This window comes from Molossus molossus, unplaced genomic scaffold (genome assembly GCF_014108415.1).
Source record: "Molossus molossus isolate mMolMol1 unplaced genomic scaffold, mMolMol1.p scaffold_m16_p_12, whole genome shotgun sequence".
Taxonomy (NCBI): domain Eukaryota; kingdom Metazoa; phylum Chordata; class Mammalia; order Chiroptera; family Molossidae; genus Molossus; species Molossus molossus.
In genome coordinates, this window is record NW_023425347.1 from 63,338,746 (window position 1) to 63,365,157 (window position 26,412).

The 26,412-nt window shown below is 49.5% G+C and overlaps 1 protein-coding gene across 3 annotated transcripts in view; it reads left to right on the top strand.

Annotated features, from left to right (window-relative positions):
* USP24 (ubiquitin specific peptidase 24) overlaps nucleotides 1–14,629 on the top strand; it is a 138,751-nt gene extending 124,122 nt beyond the window's left edge. For 2 of the 3 annotated variants that reach the window (XM_036255872.1, XM_036255870.1), the window contains exons 60-68: nucleotides 274–395; nucleotides 1,456–1,569; nucleotides 3,455–3,520; nucleotides 6,601–6,667; nucleotides 7,765–7,843; nucleotides 9,866–9,941; nucleotides 10,335–10,421; nucleotides 11,086–11,196; nucleotides 13,637–14,629. In XM_036255872.1, the coding sequence (XP_036111765.1) occupies nucleotides 274–395; nucleotides 1,456–1,569; nucleotides 3,455–3,520; nucleotides 6,601–6,667; nucleotides 7,765–7,843; nucleotides 9,866–9,941; nucleotides 10,335–10,421; nucleotides 11,086–11,196; nucleotides 13,637–13,699 (785 nt within the window). In that variant the 3' untranslated portion in view covers nucleotides 13,700–14,629. The remainder of the gene's footprint in view (nucleotides 1–273; nucleotides 396–1,455; nucleotides 1,570–3,454; nucleotides 3,521–6,600; nucleotides 6,668–7,764; nucleotides 7,844–9,865; nucleotides 9,942–10,334; nucleotides 10,422–11,085; nucleotides 11,197–13,636) is intronic. The other variant, XM_036255871.1, reaches the window with a different exon arrangement.
* The last annotated feature ends 11,783 nt before the right edge of the window (nucleotides 14,630–26,412 follow it).

A 26,412-nucleotide genomic window follows, 5' to 3' on the forward strand; every position in this document is an offset into this window, starting at 1 on the left:
TATTTTACTTCTTTGAAAGATTGTCTTGGTGGGGGATCACTAGAATTCTAGAGATCTTAATAATCACACCTACATTTTAGGCAAGCATTGAAATAAATAGGTAACATGTTCTCCTATCTGCATGTCTGGCTTCCTCGCCGGACTGTGAGAGAGTAGGTTGTAAGTGCTCAGCAGTGTATGTGTGAATCTTGAGAACATGGCTTCACCTTGTAGATGTCTGTTTCATCAACTAGCATAAAGTGAGACAGGCTTTGTTTCTCTGGTTTCCTGCAGCTCCTGGTGTATTTAAACAGCGGCCGCCTATAAGCATTGCTCCCTCTAGCCCTCTGCTGCCCCTCCATGAGGAAGTAGAAGCCTTGTTGTTCTTGTCTGAAGGGAAACCTTACCTGTTAGAGGTATGTACTTGTTTTTCTAAAGCCATTTTCTCTTTATTTTTTCTGAGGAAAAATACCTTTTGTTAGTTATAGTTATATTTTGCATGTTATTCTGATGAAGAATGGTATTATTAAGAGAAGAAGTGACTCACCTGGCTGGTGTGGCTTAGTGTACTGAGCATCATCCCATGGACTGAGAGGTCTATGTTTGATTCCCGGGTTTCGGGCTTGATCTCGGGTACGGGCCTGCAGGAGGCAGCCAGTCCATGTTTCTCTCTCTCCCCTATCCCCTCTCTTTAAAAAAAAAACATTTTAAAAAAAGAAGTGATTCTTTCTAACTATTTTTCTTCCTATGTATATATCAGAAGGAAATAATCAGTAGAAGAGAATGTTATTAGTCCTCTGGTCCAGCCCAACTAATTACCCCTCTAGGTCCTAGTAAGCAAATGGCGCCTCACCAATCACGATTACTCAGTTTATTGTCAGAGATTTTGTTCCCAATCTCTTACATGTGTCCCTGGTCCTAAAATATTACAAGTCTGAAGCACGCTTTTTTTAAGCCTCAGGAGTGTGGGAGTGGGCCGCTCGCAGCACTCCGTGGCCTGTCCGCAGCCCAGGCCACTCTCCTTCCACCCCGAGCTACTACCCTTCTTGAGAATGGAATCTTCTGATCCTTCCATGACTTGATTTAACATATATATGGGTCTATGTCTCATGCTGTTTTTTAATCAACATTAACAGTGCTATGCTATACATCTCTTTTTAAGCTGAACATTATGTATTTTTTAGACCTATCAGTAATTATTTTAATTTGGAGAAGGCATTTACCTTTGAAAATCTGATGAAAACGACATAAGAAAAGTGCGCATTTGCAACCCATTGTGTTAAATTTCAGAAAGACTTAGACAAGCTGTAATCTATCCATGGAGCGCTCTAGCAGTTAAAAAAAAACAAAAACAAAAAAACCCTATTTTGAGACAGTGTTGATGATGTTAAATCTGTGTAAGTTTCATTTCAAGCCAGAACAACCTATGGACAACGAACTGGCATAAGAAGAGCTGCTTCTTTTCCCTCCCACCAGGTGATGTTTGCTCTGCGAGAGCTGACGGGCTCACTCCTGGCGCTCATGGAGATGGTGGTGAGCTGCTGCTTCTGCAACGAGCGCTTCTCCTTCACCATGCTGCACCTCATCAAGGTGGGACGCAGCCTGGCGGGCAGGCCTGCCTCCCAGCCAGTGTGCTGCTTTTAACAACCTTGGTTGTTTTCCTAATCATAAAAATAACATAGGCCCCTTTAAAAAAGGGCTCAAAATCCCATCGTTCACTGATAATCACCACAAACATGCTCTTATATTTCTTTTTTATTTTCTATGCATCTATTTTAACATAATTGGGATTTTATTGTGTTCATGATTTTGTGCGGTTTTTTTGCTTAGCATTATAAATATTTCCCATATCATTAAAAGTTACTGAGTATACCATCTTTTCCTCTGATCACCATGGCTTACCTAGCCATCCCTCACTAGCAACACATTTGCATTCTGTTCCATGTCAGCTGTGAGGCATAATGCTTTATAGTTAATAATGCTGTGGTGACCATTATTGAGCAAAGTGTTTTCCAATTTCAGATTACTGGCCCCTGGGCAACATTTTAAAAATCAGAAGTAGGTTTTTCTCACGCGAGACGTGATACAGTTCATTGCGAAGCTCTGATCAGTATGTTAATTACTACTGTTTACATGGTACTTCCTGGATGCCAGGCACTGCTCCAAGCACAGTACATATTTAATTCATTTAATTCTCATGTAGACCTTTCAGGTAGATACTGTTTTGTCACCATTTTACAGTTCGAGAAACTGAGGCACAGAGTAACTCACTTGCCCAGAGTCACACTCCTAATAGGTGGGAGAGTGGGAATTAGAATGTGGGCAGTCTGGCTCCAGGACTATTCTCTTCACCGTATTGTTTACTGCCTTTCTAGGGATTGGTAGAAAACCCTTTAAGCCTACACATACTATTTTTATTAGTTTTTAATCTTTAATTACATGGGCAATAAATGACTGCATTCTCTTTGTGAAAAATTAAAACATACAAATAAGGCCATAGTCCACTGACAACATCAGCCAGTCTTGTCCCCTCTCCACCCTGCCCCAGGGGCCAGCACTGTCACATTGCTGTGTGTCCTTCCAGGCCTCTTTCTGTACATTTACACCATGTATGTTAGTGTCTGCCCACAGAATTTCTGCCACACCTTCTTACCTGCATCAGGATTTGTAATAGTGTCACAGATAGTGCTGACAAATAGCAGGTGATTAATGGGTTATGTCTTCAGACTCTTATTAAAGTGTGTTTTGCTCTGAGCCTGCTCTGTGCAGACCTATATCAGAGCGACTGAGTGCCTCCCTTACTGTTTACTGATGATAGGACCTCGGGCATTTTCTTCCTCCGCACAATGGGAGGAAGTGTGATTTGACTTCACAGATGGTGGAGATTCTCGTGAGGTGTGGTGTGTGAAGGCTTACTTAGCACCAGGCCTGACACTTGGCACTGTGGTGTGGCACGGCAGTGTCCTTTATGGTCCCCTAATCCTGTATCTGTGTGAGGTTATTAAAGTGCACAAAGCCTCGAGTCTTCTGAACCTGGCTGTCTTCGCTCGGTGTGACTTGATAGATTTCTGTTTCATAAACCAGCTTTTCTTACACACTTCACTCATAGCATAGTTACCTCAGAGCATACTCATTTGCATTTTCATAGCTACAACAGCATATTCTAGAAAACAAAATAGGATATGTATAAATGAAATGAAAATTTGGACCTGTTTAATGACTTAAAATTCTCTTCATCTTTCCCCCTCTCCTTCCTAATCACGGAGTATTGCAACTGGTAGGACTGCAGAGGTTGTTTCAAGCCCCAGATTTAGCATTTGGGGAAACTGAGGCTCCCCAAAGAGAGGAATTGACTTGGCCAACGTAAACCAAATAGTGGTATTAATAGGGCTTGAATCTGACATTGTTGACTGACATGCCAGCATGCTTTCCACTGAAGACTTACTGGAATTTTTACTCTTAAAAAACATTTCAGAACCAACTAGAAACAGCTCCACCGCATGAGTTAAAGAATACGTTCCAACTACTTCATGAGATATTGGTAAGTCATAAATGTTTTGATTCACTTGTATTTGGGCATGTATTAGCCAGAATAGTTTATAAATAAAAAGTTGTGTGTCCTTATATTGTTTCTCCATTCATTGCCCTGCACTTACTAAAAATCCTCTTCAAATCAGTTATTTGTGATGCATTACTGACTCAGAGGTGAGCAATAAGGGGCTCACGGTTAGGGAGGGAGCCAGACAAGCACACAGGCAGTGGCCGTGCAGGGAGCAGAGGAATAACGGCTTCCCTGCTGTGGACAGGGGCTGTGCTGGGCACAAGCACAACCTTGTTAAACCTCACTGTAACCTCGAGTTCATGCAGATCGGAGGTACCGTTGATTGTACTACTGGAAATAATTTTACAAGCTATGACACTGAAATGTAATGTCTATAGGATGCATCCAATTTTGGAAATATTAATGGGAAATTCAGTTATAATCAGCAAAATATAGTATCACATTAGAAATTAGAACTCAGGCGGAGTGATTTGCCTAAGACCAACCTTTAATAACTCATAAAGTTAGGATATGAGCAAGCAATTAGCCCCATAGCCCATGCCCTCCACCAAACCCCTGACTGCTCAGTGAACTGTAAGTAGGTGGTATTACTAGAAAGAGTGGGACCGGGGTGGGTGTGAGGAAAGAAACCAAACCAGATGAAGTAAGGCTCAGGGACCAGTACACTTGGCCCTTCTCCTGTAGGACAGTGGTTGCACACTGGGGCCTGATAGCCACATTCTGCCCCTGTGCCTGTTTTATTTGACCCAGTTTGTTTTGTTTTCTAATTTCTGGATTGAGGCCTTATTGAGAAAGCAGGTAATCTGGCCATGGTGGTTGCATGTCTTGCATGCCACCTAGAGCCGCAGCAGCAGCAGGTCCCCTCTGCTGGGGCACGTGATCTCCAAGTCCCTGCTGTCCTCGCCACTCCGTTTTGATTGATGCCTAGCCCATTTTGCTTATTTCCTACCATCCTGTTCTCCAGACACTTGAGCGTGCGTCCTCTGCTGTCAGTGACGAGTGCTATGGCAGGGTTTTAAGCAGGAGAGTTCTGTGGCCTATTTATGTCTTAGAAAGATGCCCCTGGCAGTTGTTTTGAAGAGTGGACTAAAGAAGGAGGCAGGTGAGACTTGGAAGGCCATGTTGAAGTCTGTGGCAGTGCCCTGAGTGTGAAATGACAAGGCCTGTACTGAGGAGAGGCCAATGTCGAAGGGACATAACAAGAGGTGTTTTGGAAACAAAATCAATAGGAGTTGTTGACTGCTTGTGAACTAGTGAGAGAATTAGCCCAGAAACTCCTTAAAGAGAGGGAGGGAGGGACTGGGTTCCCTTTAGATCCCTAAAACTGAGTGTAGGCCTTGGCACAGGTAGGCAATTAATGCATTCAAAGAAGGAACTACACTGAGGATGCCATTCACGAAAGCCTGTCTCTCTGGCCCTTCACCTCCTGTCAGTCCTAGCACTTGACAAGCTTTAGGAGGCTGTCCCTCCTCAGGGGTAAGGCTGCGCGTTGTTCGTCTGCTCCACCCCGGCCCCCTGGGCTTACTGCGCTGCACAGCTGGGTGCCGGCACTAGAAATGAGACCAGACCGGCCCTTGTGCATGAACCTCCACATCGACTGGAGAGCTTGAGGGTAGCCGAACTTTGACACGTTGTTGAACAGGTTGGACCATAACCCTCTCGTCCTCAGGATCATGGCATATAAGTCCTTATAACCCACAGAGAACTGTAGGTGTTGGTAAGAACACATTGATAGGAAGTAAGTGGATCTTCAGGGATTATGAAATAGTTTTTGTCTGCACTCTAAAGTTTCAGGTACTGTGGAGATACATGGCAGTGACATGGTATTTGTTTGTATTGGGTTTTGTTAAGCTAGAAACTAAATCTCTTGAATTATTTTAAACAAAAAAAAAAAAGGAGGCATCAGTGGCTATAACATAAGCTCCTTCTTTTTTTTATTTTTATTAATTTATTTTTGTTACAGATGTTTCTTCTTTTACCCCCATTGACACCCTCCTCCCCATCCCCCCAACCCCAGCTTTGTTGTCTATGTCCATTGGTTATACATATATGCATATAAGTTCTGTGGTTTATCTCTTTCCCCTTCCCCATTACCCCCTCTTCTGAGGTTTGTCAGTCTGTACCCTACTTCTATGTCTCTGGATCTATTTTGTTCATTAGTTTGTTTAGTTCATTATATTCTACAAATAAGTGAGATCATGTGATATTTGTCTTTCTCTGCTTGACTTGTTTTGCTTAGCATAATACCCTCCAGATCCCTCCATGTCTTCTCAAAGGATCAGAGATCTTTTTTTCTTACAGCTGCGTAGTATTCCTTTGTGTATGTGTACCACAACTTTTTTATCCACTCATCTACTGATGGGCATTTGGGCTGTTTCCAGATCTTAACAATTGTAAAAAGTGCTGCTTTGAACATAGGGGTTCATATATTCTTTCTGATCAGTGTTTCAGGCTTCTTAGGGTATATTCCTAGAAGTGGGATCACTGGGTCAAATGTAAGTTCAATTTTTAATTTTTTTTTTTTTATCCTCACCCGAGGACATTTTTCCATTTTTTGTTCAGATAGAATGGGGGGAGAGAGAGGGAGGGAGGGAGGGAGGGAGAGAGAGAGAGAGAGAGAGAGAGAGATTGATGTGAAAGGGACATATCGAGTGGTTGCCACCCTCACGACCCAACCAGGGCCAGGGACAAACTGCAACCAAGGTACATACCCTTAGCGGGAACCGAACCCTGGTCTCTCTGGACCACAGGCCGACGCTCTACCACTGAGCCAAACTGGCCAGGGCCAATTTTTAATTTTTTGACGTAACACCACAGTGTTTTCCATAGTGACTGCACCAGTCTGCATTCCCACCAGCAGTGTACTAGAGTCCCCTTTTCTCCACACCCTCGCCAGCTCTTACTGTTTGGTGATTTGTTGATGGCAGCCATTCTGACTGGTGTGAGATGATACCTCATTGTTGTTTTAATTTGCATCTCTCTGATTATTAGTGATGAACATTTTTTCATATGTCTCTAGCTCCTTTCATTTACCAGCCTTTGTTTACTTCCTCCCACAGGTCATTGAAGATCCCATACAAGTAGAGCGAGTCAAATTTGTGTTTGAGACAGAAAATGGGCTACTGGGTAAGGATACCTGGCCTTAAAGGGAAACATCTATAGTGAATGTGCACTAGCTAGTCTCTTCCCTGACAGGTCTGCCCCCCACCCCTCCCTAGTGTAGGTCAGTGAGGAATCCAACAGAAGTCGGATTAAGGCCATTGGGTTCCCTCACCCTAGTCATGAGAATTAAAACCAGATGACCTGATCGTCCTGGACACTCCCTGCCTTTAGTTAGTAAAGTGCAGTGTGGGGTACTTTCTGACACAAGAGACCTTTTGTTCTACTCTGTAGCCATTGGGGAGGAAAAAGCTGAAACCTCAGGCTCAGGATGTTGTCAAACTCATGAAATTAATTAGTTTTTCACCTGTGGTATGAGTGCACCCAAATTTCTGTTGTCTGCTCATAAAAGGTTTTTGGAAGAGTTTTCTTTCTCAGAAGGCTAAAGTGGTTTTAGTGAGCTAGCTATTGTAGGAAAAACTTGTTAAAAATAGTCTTACCCAACTCCTGTCGTCCACCTGTTTTTCCAGTTAATCTGAGTCATTTCACATTTTGCTATGTATTAAGAAAAGATTTAGGCCCTCCTTTATTGCAGAAAAGAAAATGAAGCTAGAAAGTTCTGTAGCTGCAACATTCTAAACCAGCCTCTTGGGGCGGGCGTGGCTCAGAGCAGCACAGGCCCCTGGGACTGCAGACCACCGTGCACTCCTCAGGAGCAGGACCAAGTGCTGTTTACCTTTAAATCCGCAGAGCCCGGAGCAGGATCGCCTTAGTGCACTGAACTAATGCCGTCTGTTTCTATTCATCACACTGAAGCGTTGCACTGCTCTCCTGTCCGTAGTGTGGTGGGCGGAAAAGCTTGGGGGTCTCTAGGTGAATAATCAGCCAGTATAAAAATACCTCCATTCGTTTCTTCTAAAAGTGACGCTGTTACCACCATGTGTGTTTCTTGAATACTATTTAGTATTTCTACCCTTTAGAATTTGGGGAATCCTGTTGAGTCAGCACCACGCTTGTAATTGAGCTCTTTATCTGCTCACCAGAGGAGTGGGTGGGAAGTTTCAGAACAGGAGGCCACTCCCGTCCCAGGGCTTCGGCGCTCACACCCTCTTCTCTCCCTCCAGCGCTGATGCACCACAGTAACCATGTGGACAGCAGTCGCTGCTACCAGTGTGTCAAATTTCTGGTAACTCTTGCTCAAAAGTAAGTATTGGCCCAAAAATGCAGGGAGGAAATGGTTATAATTCAAATATGACCAGAAAAAATCCTCCTTGTGTTGGTACCTAGAGAGTCTGACTCAGCCGGGGTGTGACTGCTGCGGTGGCGCAGAAACCTGCACAGATGGTCTCAGAGATGTGAAGGGAAGTGTGCCGAGTGACAGGCCTGACAGCGTTTGGGGAAAAGGCCAAACCACCAGGCTTTATGCAGGAACAGTAGGAGGAGTCAAGGTGGATGTTGGGGATCTTAACAGCAGGAGTTCATGAGCCTTCACTCGAGATGTCTTTCATGACGTAATACTAAGCAGCAACTCTTTCAGGTTCTAGGTCCCCACTTCCAAAACAGTCTCTTGAGACAAAATCCCATTATAGCTACTTACACTTAAGAATCCAGACAGGGTGCTGAATACTTTGCCTGTATTCTCATTTAACTTGGCAACAGCTGTGAGGTCAGGAACTGTTACCAGTCCCACATCACAGGTGGTTTCTGTGACCCGCCTGCAGTCAGAGCCAGGACCAGGACACAGGCTGATGGACTGCAAGCAGAGGTTCTTTCTTCGTTTTTCTCTGGTTGTGGTAAAATATGCGTAACATCAAAGTTACCATTTTAACCATTTTTAGGTGTAGAGTTCAGTGGCATTAAGTACATTCACATTGTTGTACTACCATCACCACATCCATCTTCAGAACTTTTTTCATCTTTCACAACTGAAACCCAGTACCCATTAAACAATTAACAATAACTCCCCGTTCTTTCCCCACTCTAGTCCCTGGAAAACATCATTCTACTTTCTGTCTCTGTGAATTTGACTACTCTGAGCACTTCATATAAGTGGAGTCATACAGTGTCTGTCCTTGTCTCACTGGGTTATTTCACTTAGCAAGAAGCCCTCAAGGTTTATCCGAGTTGTAGCATGTCAGAATTTCCCTTTTTTAAAGCTGAGTAATATTTTATTGTGTGGACATATACCACATTTTGTTTATCCATTCATCTGTCAGTAGACACTTGAAATGCAAAGGTTCTTGATGTTATAAGGAAACTTAGTGGTTTGCTACTTCAGTTCCCCTAATGTAGTAAGTACAAGGGCAAACAAAAGATAGAGTAACCGCATGAGAACCCAAGGTTACTGAGCATGCCCCACTGCCATCTCTGAGTCTTGCACCAAGCCTTCTTTGTACCTTTATTTTGCTCCAGATTTTTGCTGATTCTTAGGCAATGGGTATTGCTATCCTTGGACTTGACCAAAATAAGAATGAGAATATTTTTGGCTTAATCTGCTGTATTTGAGCATCCTAAACAGATATTAATGAGAACCTCACTAAAATAATGCATGAACATGCATTTCCGTATGACATAGCATTGCAAACACAGATGGAGATCATCCTGCCACAATTGTGTGTGCATTCATTAGTAGGCTTGATGTTGGCAGCATGTTATCATAAATAAGTACTTGTCTAGGAATGGCATTTCCAGGTAGTTTGGGGCCGCAGAGCATGTCTGCTGCAGCAGATACACAGCCCAGATACCAGTGTTTTTATGTGCTTCTGTATCCTTCCCATGTCTGTTTGACACACACTCACTCGCGGCAATATCACCATCAGTACTGTCTTCAGATACGAGGGCAGCTCTAAGACCATGTTTAAATACAATATTCTTATTCAAATCACAAATACTAAAGATTAACTGGATGCTGTCAAGAGGTCATTTAATAAATGTACTATTCGATGTGAGGTTTTTTATTTTTCATTTCTCAACTTTGAATTTTAATAGAATTGAGTAAATGAGTTAGAGATAGATGAGACTTTTTACTATGTATTTACCTTTTTTTTTTACTTTTGAAGTATAATGTGAATGTATCCAAACCAAAAAGAAAAGTAAAAATCTAATATAAAGACAACTAAACTTTAATGAAAGTAGCATTTGTGTTTCAAAATTTTAAAAGTGCTGTAGATTAAATAAGTATATTTGCAAAGAAAGTATTTAGCTAATAAAAGTCTCCAATGGCAGGTGTCCTGCTGCTAAAGAGTACTTCAAGGAGAATTCCCACCGCTGGAGCTGGGCTGTGCAGTGGCTGCAGAAGAAGGTGACCGGCTTGTGCACTCTTCTGGTTATGAGATTGGAACCAGTAGGAGCACGTCCTATTGGGGAAGAGCTTCTCAGTCTTCATTTGAAACTGGCCTCAAAATATTTTGTCTTCAAGCATGTTTTAGTACAGTTGTTACCTATTTCTATACATTAAATATTTGTCTTAATACATGCATCTTAACTTTATAGGTGAAAAAGTAGGGATGATTGTATAAGAAGTAGTATTTTACTGAGCTCTTGAGCGAAAGTGAAATTTTCCTTATGTGATAGAAGGTCTGGGCAGATTTATGTACTATTTTAGATGCTTTTATATTCTATCTAACAGTAGACATTGTGGGCTGACGTGGGCTTATTTGTCATCTCTGATGGCATTGTTGGCCTTTCATCTCAGATGTCAGAACACTATTGGACGCCACAAAGTAATGTCTCTAACGAAACGTCAACTGGAAAGACTTTTCAGCGAACGATTTCAGCTCAGGTAAGGGCTGTCTTTTGGTTTGTGTGGCTTGAAATCCCTTAGGTAGGATATTTAGTATTATTCTCAGGAATCATAGCCTCAGAGAAGAGAGGTAGGTATAGGTTAAAAATGAGAAAGGGCGCCCTGGCCGGTTTGGCGCAGCGGTTGGAGCATCGGCCTTTGGTCCAGGGAGACCCGGGTTCGGTTCCCGCTAAGGGCACGTACCTTGGTTGCAGTTTGTCCCCGGCCCTGGTTGGGTTGTGCGGGTGGCAGCCACTCGATGTGTCCCTTTCACATCCATGTTTCTCTCTCTCTCTCTCTCTCCCCCACTCTATCTGAACAAAAAATGGAAAAATGTCCTCAGGTGAGGATAGAAAAAAAAATAATAAATAATAAATAAATAAATAAATAAATAAAAAATGAGAAAGGGCAAAAGAAATTATTGAATTTTTATGAAAAGATAGCAAATTGGTGTGTACTTTGCAAATTATAGAAGAAAATGGGTGGGTCAGCTTGGCCCCCACATGGCACAGAAGTTGAGGGGTGCTCTGGGGGCTGCTAGGAAGGCACCATCCTCAAGGCTCCCGGTGCCTCCAAAGGTCAAATGAAGGGTAGCCTTTCTTGGTGATGCCTTTGCCACTCCACACTGCCTGACATTTCCTTTTTGTGTTTAAATTTCCCACAGGACACATTAGCATATGCCACCGCTCTGCTGAATGAAAAAGAGCAATCAGGAAGCAGTAACGGGTCGGAGGGCAGTCCTGCGAATGAAAACGGGGAGAGGCGTTTGCAACAGGTATAACGGTGGGGCGTGTCCCTGTGTGGGGGGCAGCGCCCGCTCTGAAGTTGTCCGAAAGAATTTCCGTAGTCAGGGAGAAAAGGAGACACCGGCTCCCTCCCCAGGGCCCTGTCCAACGGCTCGGCTCGGCTCGCAGTGTGCTCTCAAAGTGGGGCAGGGCTGACCGTGAGACCGCGAGGCTGTGACCTCAGTCTGGCAGAGCCAGGCCCAGCCCCTCCGTCCCAGCTGTGCACTTCAGTCTGCGGGCTCCGAGGGGCCACCCCACCAGCTTTTGCTTTCACCAGGCTCTAGGAAACATGGACCCTTGAGCGGAAGGGCCTCATGGGGGAGTCAAAGAATAATTTTAAGCTTACTTTATATTTAAAAAAAAAAAAATCAGTACTAATTAGTAGAAAAGGAATAAAATATTTATTAAACACCTGTGTACAAAATAATGAAGCAGGTGTAAATGTAATGACATGTGTGTCTTCCCTCTTCTCTGTAACCTTGCAGAAGGGCAGTCTCCTCTGTGGCTCCATTACAGGGCTTGGCAGAGGCCTCATTAAATGAATCTTGTTGATGTTGTGTGTGTCTTTTTTTTTTTTTTTTAATCTTTTGGATCCCCATGACAACCCTGTGAGGTCGCTGTTACCCGACTTACCGAAGGGAAACGGGCTCGCCCGCTTTCTGCAGAGTGACAGCTGTCGGACAGGGCTCCCTGGCCTGCCGCCGCCTCCGCTCAGACACCGAGTCTGTCCTTTTCTCCGTCTGGGGCATCTTGGACCTTCTCTCTGCCGATCCTCCCAGTGGTGGGCACACTCACTTGTCTCCCGTCTTCTCAAAACTCTCTTCTTCCCTCATGTCTGCCCCCTTTTTCTCCTGTGTGCAGCCTCACTTCTCCAAAGAGTTATCAAAACTTAACTTTAGTCCTGGCCGGTTTGGCTCAGTGGTTAGAGCATTGGCCTGTGGTCCAGAGAGACCCGGGTTCAGTTCCCGCTAAGGGCACGTACCTCGGTTGCAGTTTGTCCCCGGCCCTGGTTGGGTCGTGTGCGTGGCAGCCACTCGATGTGTCCCTTTCACGTCAATGTTTCTCTCTCTCTCTCTTCCTCTCTCTCCCTCCCACTCTATCTGAACAAAATATGGAAAAATGTCCTCAGGTGAGGATATAAAAAAAAAAACTTTTATTTTCTAATCTCTCACTCATTCTTCAGCCTCTTCCTGGCTGAGTCCCTCCCTCTCCTCCAACTCAGTGGCCTACATTTCTGGTCCTCATCTGAGCTGACCACTCAGTGATGTCTGATGGCACTGGCCACACCTTCTCTTTAACACTGTCTCCTGGGGCTCCCGTGACTCCAAGTTCTTATTCTCCACCCACCCCTCTGGTGGTTCTTTCTCAGCCTCATCCACCAGGAAGTGTCCCTCAGCTCTGTCCTCTTGCCCGTGCCCACAGACCTGGCCTTGCCTTGACTCTTCTGAGTGCCAGACTTGGACATCCAGCTCTCTTCCTGAGACCCACGCCCAGCACGCCCAGCCCGCCCAGCCCGGCCCTCCCTCAGTGTCCGGACCTGGAAGCAGGATGTCCTTCTGGACAGCTCATGCTCCATGCCTTTCATCCTGTCAGACAAACACCTCATTCATCCTGCTCCGTCGCCATAGGCACCTGCCTCCACCTGTTCTCTCCACTTCCTTCGCTTAGACCTTCAGCGGCCGTCTACTGCTGCCAGGCCAGGCCAGCGTCCCCAGCAGCCCCTCTTGATGTGGCCCTGCGCAGCTCCCCTCACTGTCTGAGTTCTAGACACAGCAGCCTTCTGTTAGCTCGCCGGAGGTACCGCCTCTTCCACCCGGCCCTCCCCCTCTGCTCATCCCACTCGGCTTCCATGCCCCTGCAGGAAGACCCTGCTCCTCCCACCCCTACCCCACTGTCAGTCTGAAGACACATGGTGGGCATTCAGAACTTAGTGTGCTCGGTGGCAACAGTGGGTTCACAGCTGTTCGTATGGAAAAAATTATAATAATATACGAGAACAAACTTGCATGTATTCACAACTGTAAACCTACTTTTGCCGCACCCTGTATAAGCCAAAGGCCACAGGGTTGGTGACAGGCAGACTCCAGAGCCATCTTTGGCAGTGAGGCACGGTTTGGCATGGAGCAGGTGTCGGGGCGACCAGTGCTTCCCTGCTCCGTGCCGTTGCTCCCCGGGTGCTGAGAGCTGCCCGCGTTGCCTGTGAGCGTTGTGACTTTGGGCAGGGCACTGGTTGGTTCCAGCAACTCAAGGAGAATGTGGAAATTTAAGTGTTGCATAGTCAGCAGTTGTCAAATACAAGGTGTTATAGTCATGTTTTATTACCCTTTGGTAAACATTGTTAAATGAGGACATGTTTAAACAACACAAATCAGCATAAATAAACCTTCTCTCTAACTTTTCTGTGTATGAATTTCCTTTTCTTTCTCAAAGGGTTCAGAATCGCCCATGATGATTGGTGAGTTAAGAAGTGACCTAGATGACGTTGATCCCTAGAGGAATATGCCCAGCACACCATGGGGAGTCAACTCAGTTCCTGGATGCTCGGCACCTTTTTAAAATCAGAATCTCACCTTGACCCCTGTTGAAGAACCTGGAGGTGGGCTGGAGGAGCCTGCCGCAGCGCGGGAGGAGTGTGTGTGTGAGGAGCACTCTGGCCAGGAGTCGGGAGCGCTTAGGCAGGGGGACCCCCACCTGGGATCCGCTGCCCGAGGCATGGTCCGCGTGTGGATTACCTTTTGGTGGCGGTTCTGCGGAATCGCCGGTGGCAGACTTCTGTTACATGAACATACCAGACAAGCGAGGGCAAAGCTGTTGCTTTCTCTATGATGTAACAAATGAAATTCTTTTGGTTTTTATATTTTTAAAATAGCAAGCTGCCTTTAGATGTGTGGGCAAATTTTTAATCTGGCAGTAACATTGATTAGGGATATCCAATTTAAAATTATGTAAACATGATAAAGTTCCTTTTCATTGTAAAATAGTAGAGAATTCCGTTTACACAGACCTTTGTATTTAATATGTCTCCCTGTTTGTAAAGAATTTCAGATAGGTTTGGAGGAGAGCCCTAGGCATACACTTGGATCTTGATGAAATGTTACCAGGATCAAAAATTGGAAAATTATTAAGCTACTTAAGGTATTCTTTCTGATATAATTGAGATAAAAAAAAAAGAGAGCAATAAAAAAAAAAGTGCTGTGTTCTCTAGAAGTACAGGGTACACTCTTTGACATCAGTCACTAAAGAAGTTGTAAGTTATTCCCAAAACAAAATTTTAAAACAGCAAAATAAAAAGCACTTTAAGATATAATTTTATTGAGTTTGACTTCATGAAATCATCTTTTTAATGCTCGGAGACATATTGAATAAACTGTAGTCTTAGACCATGTGATCTGCAATCGTTTATTTGCTTTTGCTTATAACGTAATTACTGAAACCCTTGGTACTGGTTGTATACGAAGTGAAATATTTGAATGGGGAGATGTACTTCGAGAGTTTCTGGTCATTTTAATGTAGACAAGGAGTTGGAGACTTTGTTTCTCTTCAACACAAGTAATTCACACTGAAGGGATCGGGTTCATTTCCCAGAAATAACTAGGAAGCAGCTGAAGGACCAGCACTCAGCTGCCGTTCCCAAGGTGACCCAGTCTCTCCGCTGCTCGGGGTGGGGCTGCATAGCCAGCACTTGTGTGTGTCTACATGGTGTATCTTGAGTTGCTGCAGAGATTTTCAGCCTTATTCCGCCTTCAGTTCCATTTCCACCTTGTTCTCAGCTCTCCGTGCTCAGAACGCCAGGCGCCTCGGGCAGGGCCGGGTGGCCGCTGTCAGTCAGATGGCCAAGTCACAGAGGTGTGTCCAGCCCCAAGTGCCTTGTTGGTGGCTCCTGCGTTGTGAACATGTGACCGTCAGCTCTTCACAGCTGCGCACTGTCAGTGACCCAGCCACCTCACTGCTGAAGGCGGGCGTGGCTGTGCGCGGGCTCCGGGTGGCCTGTGTGACGCCCGCGGCCGGCGGTGCTTTCGTCAGCACCGCGCCCTCAGAATGGTCAGAGGCGGTTGGCACATTTTCTGTGGTTCTGGTGTTCTTGCAATTTTGAATGTGATGCTTTAAGACTGATTTCGAGTACATGAATATTCCACGCCCTACTGTTTTCCTCTACCCTGCGCTCCCCCATCTCTGCCACCATCTTCACAGAAAGGTGGTGTGGGACGTGACCTTGACATGCCGGTGGTGAGATGTGTTGGGGTATCATTGCTGGCTGCTGCACTCAGGAGCCCAAATTCAGGAGTGAAATCACCACTTCTAGTCCCTTATTTCCTATGGAAACAACGCCTTCCGCACCCCAGCACCTGCTGTCCTCACTGTAGAGCTTCGTGGGGACCTCCGTCACGGTGTGCATCACCTGTGCCGGCGAATCTCGCTTTCGTTGTTGCTGCAATGACCATCCCTTCCACTTAGCCAGTAACCACTCGATGCCAACGGCTGCAGTCTACAAGCCTGCTGACGACTTTCTTTAATGTACAACAAAGTGACATTTGTGACAGGCTACCTTGGAAGAGTTGTCATTTTTATTGCCAACTATTTTGGATGAAGATGTTTTTATAAATCTTTCAAAAAGTAGGAATTGCACAACTAGCTCAGTGCCGCGTGTTCTCAAGAAGCCCCCCTCGCGAGGCCCGCTGTAGGTGGCCACGTCTGTGTGTCGGAGCGTCCGGCCGGCATCGCACCGCGACCTCCTCAGCACTGACAGCTGGAGCGAGCCGCAGGACCCAGAGGCTGTGTCCTCGGACTTGCCCTCTGCCCCACCCCCTGCTAACACAGGTGTGTGCAGTTACCTTCTGAGCTCGGAACAAGCAGACTGGAATTTTCCTCTGCTACCTCTTGTGTACAGAATCTTGTTTATAAAATTTCAAAAGAAAGTAGATGAACAGGGAAGAATTTTAATTCTAAATTTGGTTCATGAGTGGCAGAGTTCTTAGCTTCTAAGGGTATAAAATAAATTTTTCAAAAATGGAGAGCTGGGTCTCACTGACATCTTTCTGCGTGTGTCAGCGGCACGGAGGGCAGCCTGGCGCGAACAGTGCTGCGCTTCCTCCCGCACTTCATTCTGGGGCTGTGAGTAGGCCTCTGCCGCTCTGTCCTCTGGACAGCCTGTTGCTCTGCAGGGCGCGGTTAGGGATGCTGAGCTCAGGCTGATGGCTGACAGAGGCCCCCCAGCAGCGCTCGCGTCCTTGGTCAAGCGGGTCTCTTGCTGGACCCCACGGGTCTGAGCCCCACTTCGGAAGCCCTGTGTTTGTGCACATGCCCCCCTTCCGAGGATGTGTGCTGCTCCGGGCCTTCCTCTTCCGTAGCCCACGCCCATGCTCCCGCCCACGCACACCTGCCAGCGTCTGCAAACCTGCGATCGCGGGCTGTCAGGGTGTGGCTGTCCAAGGAGCTGACACTTGGTTCTGCGCCATCTCGGCAGGCGAGGGCAGGGGGTCTCTGCACAGGCCGAGCCACAAGCACCCCAAGTACACACTGCCTTCCTGGTGACGGGCCAGGAGCATCTGAGCTCAGCTGCTGTCCATGCCGCTGAATTGTCAGAGAGTCTGGTTGAGTGTTTCTTCTTTGCGGGCAGGTTCCCTTATCATTTATAATACGGGCTGTTTAGGGGTAGGCCTTGCTTTAGTCCGCTTACACTTACCATCTGGGGTGGGGGACAGGAGGTCCCACGTACAATGGGGTAATTGTCCTTTGACAGTTGGAAAGTTCTGAGACTCTTCTTAATTTCAACTCATAAAAAGTGATCGTGGACTTAATGAGTCTCATCACAAGCATCGGGCGCTAAAAATACAGCCAACTTACCCCACGGACACTGGCTCTGCCAGGTGCTGGGACAGGGAACAGAAGGACAGGAACCAGGGCTCCGAGGTGCCTGCCAACCACGAAGCGTCCAGAATGGTGTTGGCACAGCACCAGGAGAGGGAGCCCTGGCTGCTGGGGGGCTCCGGGAAGCTCCGGGAGACACTGGTTTTACCTGGGGCAGGTGCAGTACTCATCAGGTTCTGTCCTCAGAATTCACGTCCTCATCACTTGGCTCTGCTCAACCATTCCAGAAACTTGCACGACGTGCCTAGTGTAAGCAAGACGTCGTCTCAGTTAAACTCAGGCAAGAATCATGACAAAGTTGTGTTTACTTTTTAACATCATCATGTAGTAAAAATGCTACAAAACCCAGAATAAATATCTTCAACTTGCAAAAGCCAGACAGGCTTCTTGCTGTAAAAAGGCAACAGAGAGAGCTGATGACAGACCAAGAAAATAAATGCATGCGTTTGGTTTGCTTGGGTGAGGGTGGGAGCTGCGGGAGGGAGAGCTGCCCCTCCCTGGCCCATGTGAGCTGGGGCACTCCAGTTCCCAGTTCCGTCCTCCCTAAAGGGGGGGGGGGGTGCTGTGCAGGGGAGGTGGAGGAGTGGGTGAAGCGGTGGGCCCTCCACTGCAAACAAACTCAAGCCGAAAGTCAGCGTGGGCATGGTGTCTCCCTAGAGGCTGGGCCAGAGCAGGGCGAGGGCAGCTGTAAGAAAGGTACGACCTGTGATCGCCTGGGACACATCTCCAGCCCCAGCTGGATCTCACATGCTTCTGCGGGGGCTCAAGGCGTGGGTAGGGGAGCTGGAAGCCTTATCGACATAAGCTGTCCTCCAGGAGGCAAGTCCTAGGGGTAGATGGGATCCCAACAGATGGGATCTCTAGAAAAAGGAAGGACTTGAACTGAGGTCTCTTGGAAGCTGATGTGGGTTCATTCTGGTGGCCTCAACATCTTCGTCTACCCAACAGGTAGGTCGGCCCCGCCTTTGTCCACGGCCGCTCTGAAACCCTGTGATAATGTGGGCAGAGAAGCACTTTGGACATTTTGAAATGCTAGGGAAGCATCACCCCCCTGCCAGTGCCTACCACCCACCCTGCACCCCCAGAGGCCTGGGAAACATCCTGCATTCGTCAGGGAACCCAAAGGGGCTTCCCCAAAGAGGGCCGGAGGTGAGGGGCCATCTCCGCCTTTCACACTTGGTCCTCCTGACTGACATATTTCTGGCCCGCGGGGGCCTCCTTGCCTGCCAGTGGGAGTTTCACTCCCTTCTGTGCAGACCTGGCAGCTGACTTGTCGCAGGAGCTCAGTAAAGGTAATTCCACCCACAAGCACTGGCATCTTGGGAGCGGCTGGCGGGAAGCTGAGCATCGCTCCTCCTGCATTAATGGTGGGATTCCAGGCACAGCCCCACAGTGAGGGAGGAGGGTGATCCAGGCTGAGAGAAGTTTTCCGAGGCAGGGAGCCTGCCCCTCGTCCCTGCCAGCACCACGGTGACAGAAAAGTAGAGGTATCCTCTGTCCTCGGGCCCAGGCTGAGGAAGAGCGAAGGAGGAACCATGTCAGAGCTCAGCCAAGACCTGGGACCAGAGCACCACACCCTGACCCTACCCCTTGCACGACCTGAGCCAGCTAGTGGATCCCCAGGCAGTGAAGGGGAAGCGGGCCGCAGCTCTCTGCGTGAGAGTGTTTCCTGCCAGGTAGGGCAGGGGCTGCATCAGAAAGTGACAAAGACAAATGGCCACCTGCACATCTGTCTGGCAATGTCTGCCCCGTGGGACTGTGACCCTGTCACCTTGGGGTCCCCAGCTCCAGGCCAGAGCCTGACATGTATATTTAATGACTGATACAGTTACTACCAAACACCTGCTATGTGCCACGTAGTGTTTTAGATGCTGGGTGGCAGCCCTGAATGAGACAAAATCCCTGCCCCTACGCAGCCCTCCCTCTAGGGGAGGGAAACATCACACCTGCAGTGCACAAGATGGAGAGACGGGGCGGGGGGGGGGGGCATAAAATGCGGACATGGGGAGGGAGAAGAGCCCCTGCCGGGGAACAGCAGGTGCACGTGCCCAGGAAGGGAGCAGCGTGGAGGGACAGGTGGCCAGCGGGGTGGCTGCAGGACGGGCGCAGATCCAATAGCGTGTGGACCGTCCTGGGACTCGGGTTCTCTCTGGCTTTGATCGGAGCAGCGACGGGCTCTGACTTACATCTCTGAAACACTGCTCTGACTGCTGCTTAGACAAGAGGCGGCGGGAGCAAGCCGGCCAGGAGACAGCCCCCGTGCTGCCCAGGGTAGCGGTGGGGCTGTGAGGGGCTTGGAGTCGGGGTGTAATTTGGAAAGAAGAGCCTGCTGCGTTTCCTGCCCGTTTAGATGTGGAATAAGCCAGACGGGTGGAAGTTCCGAGTTTGGGGGGAGGCAAGGGTGGTGTTTACTGCGCTGGGACGTGCAGCCAGAGCAGCTCAGCGGGGAGGTGTGGGTTCTGGTCGCCCCTGTTTGAACCACTCGCCAGACCCGCCACTGCAGCAGTGGGATGTGGGGTTCTCGACCCCCCGGGAGACGTGGGGCTGGGCGTGGTCAGCATATCGGTGATGTTCAGGCTGATGACTCTCAGAGATCACCAGGGGAGCGTGTCCGGGAGGAGGAAGTAACCAGTGGGGCCCACTGTGGCCCAGAGGGTGGGAATTGATGTGGCAGGTCCACGGGGTCTGGTGATCAGGTTTACAATGCGGAGATCACCAGGTGGTCTGAGTGAAGAGGGCTCCGAGGGAAGGCAGGCAGGAGGAGGACTTGACGATGGCCGGGGAGAAGACAGCTCTCTCAAGGAATTTTCCTATGAAGCAAGCAAAATAATGGGTTGTGTCCAGAGGGAACACGAGGCCAAGGGCTCTTCCCCTAGATGAGAGCTACCAGAGCAAGGCTGCAGCTGATGGACGGCAGGGAGAGAGGAGAGCTGGGGTACGGGAGAGGGAACGTCCCAGGCGGGGAGGGAACGTCCAGGCGGGGAGGGACAGTCCCAGGCGGGGAGGGAACGTCCAGGTGGGGATCGTTCTCTGGTGGAGGGTTTGTCCTTGGACGATGGGCACGCTTGGCCCTAACAGCAGGTGGGGATGGAGCGGGAGGGCAGAGCGCGGGCAGCGAGTGGGTGTGGAGCCGCTGGAGGCCCTCACTCATCAACTCACTGAAATAGGAAGCAAGGCATCGGCTAGAAGGAAGGCGGGGAGAAGGTTATACAGGTTTGAGGAGAGAGAAGATACGATATTGTCATCTTGGCGGGTTAGGGACGTGGCGTCTAGGGACAGGTCACTCAGTCTCCTCTGTGCTTCCATTTCCTTGTCTAAAATAATAAAAATAAGTCCAGCGGAGTGCCGGGCTCAGGAAATGCGTGGGTTGGTAGGCCAGCCTCAAGGTGAAGCCAGGAAGCACGCGAGCTTCGCTCCCGCTGGGGCAGAGCTGGTGGACAGTGGAGTGCGTGCATGGCCGGCCCCCCGGCCCCCAGCCCCCGTTGAGTGAGCGTGTGAGCAAGGGGTAGACATAGGCTGAGCCCGGGAGGGGGGTCTCCGCTGGGTGGAGGTGGGCCGGGAGGAGGTGAGTGAGAGCCACAGGAGAGTGTAGGCGTCCCCAGTGTAGGTGTGGTCGGTGTTGATGAAGAACATGGGAGTTGAGAGTTGGGAGTGGGCTGGAAAAGGGAAGACGAACGTGGGTGTTTGAAACTGAGGCTCTGGAGGAGATAAGCTACAGGTGGCCACAAGGTCAAGAGTATAATGGCGGGAGTTGGAGGCTGAGAAAAAGTGGAGGCGGCGTCTTTGGAGGTGGAGGGGATGAGAGTCCAGGGCACGTTGGAATCGCCCCAGCAGGGAAGGTGACTGTGAGCTAAGTCTCCAGCACAGGTGGGGTGTAACCTGATGACAGGAGCGTCAGCGCTAGGGTTTATGGAAGATAGGTGGACGATGGTCTGGGAGAGGCGGCGAGGAGCCAGGAGACCCCAGCACACTCAGGCCCCAGGGGAGGCTGTGGCAGGAGGGAAGGAAGCAGTGTGCTTGAGGCACAGGGGGACTTTAGGCAGAGCAAGAAGGGAGGAATATTCAGGAATGACTGGCCTGAAATTCAGGAATCTGCATTGTTTGAGGACAAGGGTGTTGCTGGTGATGGGCCTGGATTTCGAGGGCACAGTGAGGGTTTCAGGAAGAAGGAACTGGGAAGGGAGGAGATGGGCCCAGGGAAGGAGGCCTCTCCCAGGAGTTGCCCTGGCTCTGGAGCATGGCCATGCCCAGCTGGGCCAGCAGAGGGCACCCCGTGCGTAGCGTGAGAACCCAGGCTCTAACCATCCAGGCCAGGCAGAACCCAACCGTTGCTGTTGGCCTGCTCTAGCTCCTGGGACAAATGAGACCCTGCCCTGTCCTTGGAGAGCAGGCAGGGAGGCAGGTAAGGGCATAGGCCTTTAAGGGGAAGTAGGAGGAGACAGTCACACAAGGAGGGAAGAGAGTAAGTGCTGTGGGAGCCCAGTTGGATCCAGGCAGGCTTCCTGGACGAAGCACCTCGGGATTTGTGGAACAGCTGTAATGGGGTCCAGGGAGCAATGCATGACCCAGCTAGGGATGTTAGGACAGGAGGCTGGTTTTTAATATTTCTTGAGCCCCCTTCCGGTGGGCAGGGTTCCTGGGAGGTTCTGAACAAGAGAGGGTCGTGACCAGAGCGCCAGCTTCAGGAAACCTTTCACCAGCTTCCAGAGGCCCCACTCAGGAGTTACTCCAGATCCTCACAGGCCACAGCCTCTCTTCCCAGAGGTCCCTTGCCTGCCACTTCGTGGAGAAAGTGGAGGCCACCGGCACCCACCTCGCGTCCAGCAGGTTGTCTTCCCTCCAGCTGCTCCCAGGAACTGTTCTTTGACTCTCTGTACCTCATACACACCCGCCTGCTGTCCCCTTCTCCTGCTAGCCTCTGAGCACACGCAGATCTCTTCCACCCCAAAGAAGAAACATAAAACAGAACCAGCACCCCACTACCATCTCCATGTGCCGGGTACTCCTCTAGACACGGGGGTACGTCGAGATAGACCAACGTCCTGCGCTCGTGTAGCCCTCACACTTGCAGAGTAAATACAGTGGACAGGTGGAGTTTGCAGCATGTGAGCTGGTAATGAGAGCTGTGGAGACGATGGAAGTGGGGGCGGGAGTGTGTCAGCAGGGAAGGGGACGGAGCTGCACTTTGGGGTGTCAGAGGGTCCAGCTCCAATGGCTACTGCTGAGGCTCAATCCACACCTAGCCCCACCCGCACCCCACCCCTGCACACACACTGACCATCTCAGTCCTGCTGTGTTTCTCCGAGAGGCCCAGGGACCACCTGCATAGAGCCGGGGGGGGGGGGGGGGACCAGCCTGTGAGAAGCGCAAATGCCTGACTGGCCTGAAATTCAGGAATCTGCATTTCATAAGCTCACCAGGGGATGCTGAGGCAGTCCAAAGTGGGGAAGCACAGGTTTCCTCCCTGAAAATGTAGCGCTGCTTGGAGTGGTCCAGACTGCCCAACCCCACTCTGTGGCCACCAGGTGGGCCCAAGCCTCCTCACGTGCATTCCCTTCTGGAGTGCCCTTCCCAGCATCTTCACCTGGTAACTCCTACACTTCCTCAAGACCTACCACAGTCGCCTCCTCCAGGAAGTACTCCCAGAACAGACTGGCCCAGGCAGCAGATGAGACAGGACCTGGGGCTGGGATCCAGAACACAGTTCTAATCCCTGCTCTGCCACGGAACCTATGGTGTGACCCGAGGCAAGTCACTGCCTTCTTTAAGCCTCAGTTTACTCATCAGTAAAATGGTGACAATAATTCTGACCTTTCCAAGGAGATGTGGGACCAGATGAGATGACAGTTTGAAAATGCTTTCTGTTCTCATAGCACAAGCAACGGGGAGAGACTGATACGGAGGGAGGGGAGGACGGAGCTGTGAAGGGTCAGATGGCAGCCCCCACTCCACACGCACACCCAGCTGTATCACCGGAATCACTGGAGTAGAAATTTGGATCCAAAGACCCCAAAGGCATGCACCCAATTTGCATCAAGTTCCCTGAGGTCTAGGGTGCAAGGAAAGAATCATAGCGGCCCCAGGGCCCCAGGGCAAGTGGGGGTAGAGACCAGGAGGAATGTGCCATTGGCAGCTTCCAGGGCCACTCACCCTCACCCCCGGCCAAAATATTTCCATCACCTCCAGGTCAGGGTGTTAATGGTGCAGGGAAGGCAGCCATCTGTGCTCGGGAGACAGGCCAGAAGCCCCTTAGCGGCCCCGCAGCCTCAGGCCAGCCCTGTGAGGCAGGCAGACAGGGTTGCTGTCCCGTTACCAGGGAGAGGAAGCTGAGGCGGGGGAAGGTCTCCCGAGGAATACCAGCGGGGTCTGGATACCTCACCCCGGGCAGGGAAGATCAGCGGGGCTCCCTACGAAGGGGTGGGAGGCATTGACTGGCACCCTGTTACTTCCATGGGAAAGCCCGGGCTTGGGCAGATGGCTCGGACATCGTAATTCAGAGAGGACGGAGGCAGGAAAGGAAGGGAAACAGGAAGACGGGGGTCACAGAGGACCACAAGCGGCCCAGACTGGTCTACCTATTCTAAAGACATAAGAAGGGCTGACAGCTCAGGCCCAGGCCCCTCACAGGATGAGCGCTAGTGTGAACCCCCCTGATGGTGCAGTCTCCCCACCCCATGAGTGGTCCTGGCCGGGTGCTGTCTCTGTCCCCGCTTCTCCCAGGGCACGCTGGTCACTCCCGGTCTGATGGCTGTACCGCCGGGAAACATTCGACCAGCTAACATGTGTCAGGGGGTAAGAACAGCACCCTGGACACAGAAGAGTCCTGCCTGTTGTGACAGCCTGTGTCCCATGCGGCACAGAGGCCACAGGGGACGTCCGCCTGGTAGAGAATCAGCACCTCCCACAGTGTCTTTGCCTTTGTTGCCTTTGTATTCTCTCCTCTGCTTTCCCCCAGGGTCACGTTCACAGAGATCCTCTCTGGGCTTTTTGTGAGAAGAAATGACAGCGTTGCTTGTTGTGAGCCTGTATTTACAGCCAATACAGGTGCCACCTGCAGACCCCACAGCCGCCCTGTCTTCCTGGGGCCTCGGTCCACACCCCCAGGCCAACCTCCCAGGCGTCTGGCCATCTGCTCTGAGAACCAGCTTGGCAGGACGGCCGAAGGCAAAGACCTGGAGGCCTGATCTCAGGGTGAGGCCATGTGTCCTGTGGGCACTGACGGAACAAGGGGTCTGTCCCCAAAGCCCAGAGGGAGAGGTGGGGCCTTCGGGGCTGCAGGCGTGGGAGGGAGAGGAAGGAGGGCCACGGAGGGCGAGCCCCAGCCCCTCACAGCGGCACCAGGGACTGTCCTCGGTTCACCTCTGCTAACAAAGCCTCAGGTCTCCATGTGTCCCTGGGATGTCGGCCCTGCCTCCTGCACAAGGCTGCCATCACACTGTTTCAGATGGAACCTTGACAGGTCGAGGCCAGTCTCCCACTTGCTCTTGGAATCTGTCCTCCAGCGTGCCCACAGGTGGTCAGCCAGCTTCCCTCGGACTCCCTGATCGGAGTGAGCTACTTCCTGGGAGCCCCGTATTTTGTTTATTTTTAAAAAGTGGAACCAGAACCACTTTTATTTTCAGAATTTAAACAAGTTATTTTCTGATTATTATTTACACGCTCATACAAATTTCACAAAGAAGAATCCCATCACCCAGAGGTATCTCTTTGATTTTTTTCTGTTTATATCTGTGCATAGCATCACAGTCCACATCGATTGGGAGGAAGTTCAGCCGGAAGTAGAGCAGCTTAAACAAATAGGGACTGAATTTCCTCACGTAGCTAGAAGACCAGTGGTTGCTGGCTTTGGTTCATGAGTTCCTAGGTTCAAAATCTGTGATTCTCTTGCCATTTTCCTCGTGCGTGCAAGACAGCTGCAGCAGTTCCGGCCACTGAATCTATATGCAAGGCCAGCAAAGCTAATCACTTCTGCTTTTTTTTTTTTTTTTTTTTTTTGTCCTCACCCGAGGTTATTTTTCATTTTTTTTGTACAGATAGAGTGGGAGGGAGAGAGAGGAAGGGGGAGAGAGAGAGAAACATCGATGTGAAGGGACACATCGAGTGGCTGCCACCCGCACGACCAACCAGGGCCGGGGACAAACTGCAACCGAAGTACGTGCCCTTAGCGGGAACCGAACCCGGGTCTCTCCGGACCGCAGGCCGACGCTCTAACCGCTGAGCCAAACTGGCCAGGGCACTTCTGCTTTTTTATCAAGAAACTTTTTACATTTGTTTTCAGGCCTCACTGGCCAGACGGGCAGTGTAGACAGGATTGGCACAACTGGCTTTGGATCGGTCCTAATGTATCACCTGGCAATGGGCATGTCGTCCCTCCAACCCAAATCAAGGCAGGAGGGAATAAATAGTGCTTGCTGCATTCTACTTTATAATCTCTCTTTTTTATTAATTATATATCATAAACATCTTTCCACATCAAGAAATGTAGACTGAGGGGTATAGGGGGGGGAGAGAAATTTTTATTTATTTATTTATGTATGTATGTATGTATGTATGTATGTATTTATTTATTTATTTATTTATTTATTTATTATCCTCACCGAGGACATTTTTGCATTTATCTTCAGATAGAGCAGGAGGGAGAGAGGGAGGGAGAGGGAAAGAGAGAAACATCAATGTGAGAGAGACACATTGAGTGGCTGCCACCCACACAGCCCAACCAGGACCAGCGACAAACTGCAACCGAGGTACGTGCCCTTAGCGGGAACCGAACCCAGGACTCTTTGGTCGGCGGGCTGAGGCTCTAACTGCTGAGCCAAACCAGCCAGGGCAGAAAGAGAGATTTAAAAAGAAAGAAGGAAAGCAGAGTGGTGGTTGCCAGAGGCCAGGGGAGGGGTGAGAGGAGCTAATGTGTGAGGAGCAGAGACACAGTGTGAAAATGGGGATCGATGGTGGTACGGGAGTGTGAACACACTTAATGTTCCTGAGCTGTACACTTAGAAATGGTTAATGCATTTTGTGTTATGTGTCTTTTACCACAGTTTTTGTTGTTTTTTTTTCGGTCTGGGTTCAATGTGGAGGCTATGCAGGTGACTTGGGAATCTTCACTCTCTGAAGAATGGGCTGGGGGGCCCTTATCTGACCTGGGCACTCCTGGGTCACTGGGGCCCTCGCTTGCCCTGCCCCTGGGCTATCTTTGAACCGGACACTGCTTAGCCGGGCTCTGGTGTCTTGGATGGAATCCATGGGGTCCCCCAACTCTGCTCAGCAGGGTTTGGGTTCAACAGCGAGGACTCCGGGACATTGGTGCCACCCTCACAGGTGGAAATGGTCTGTCACAG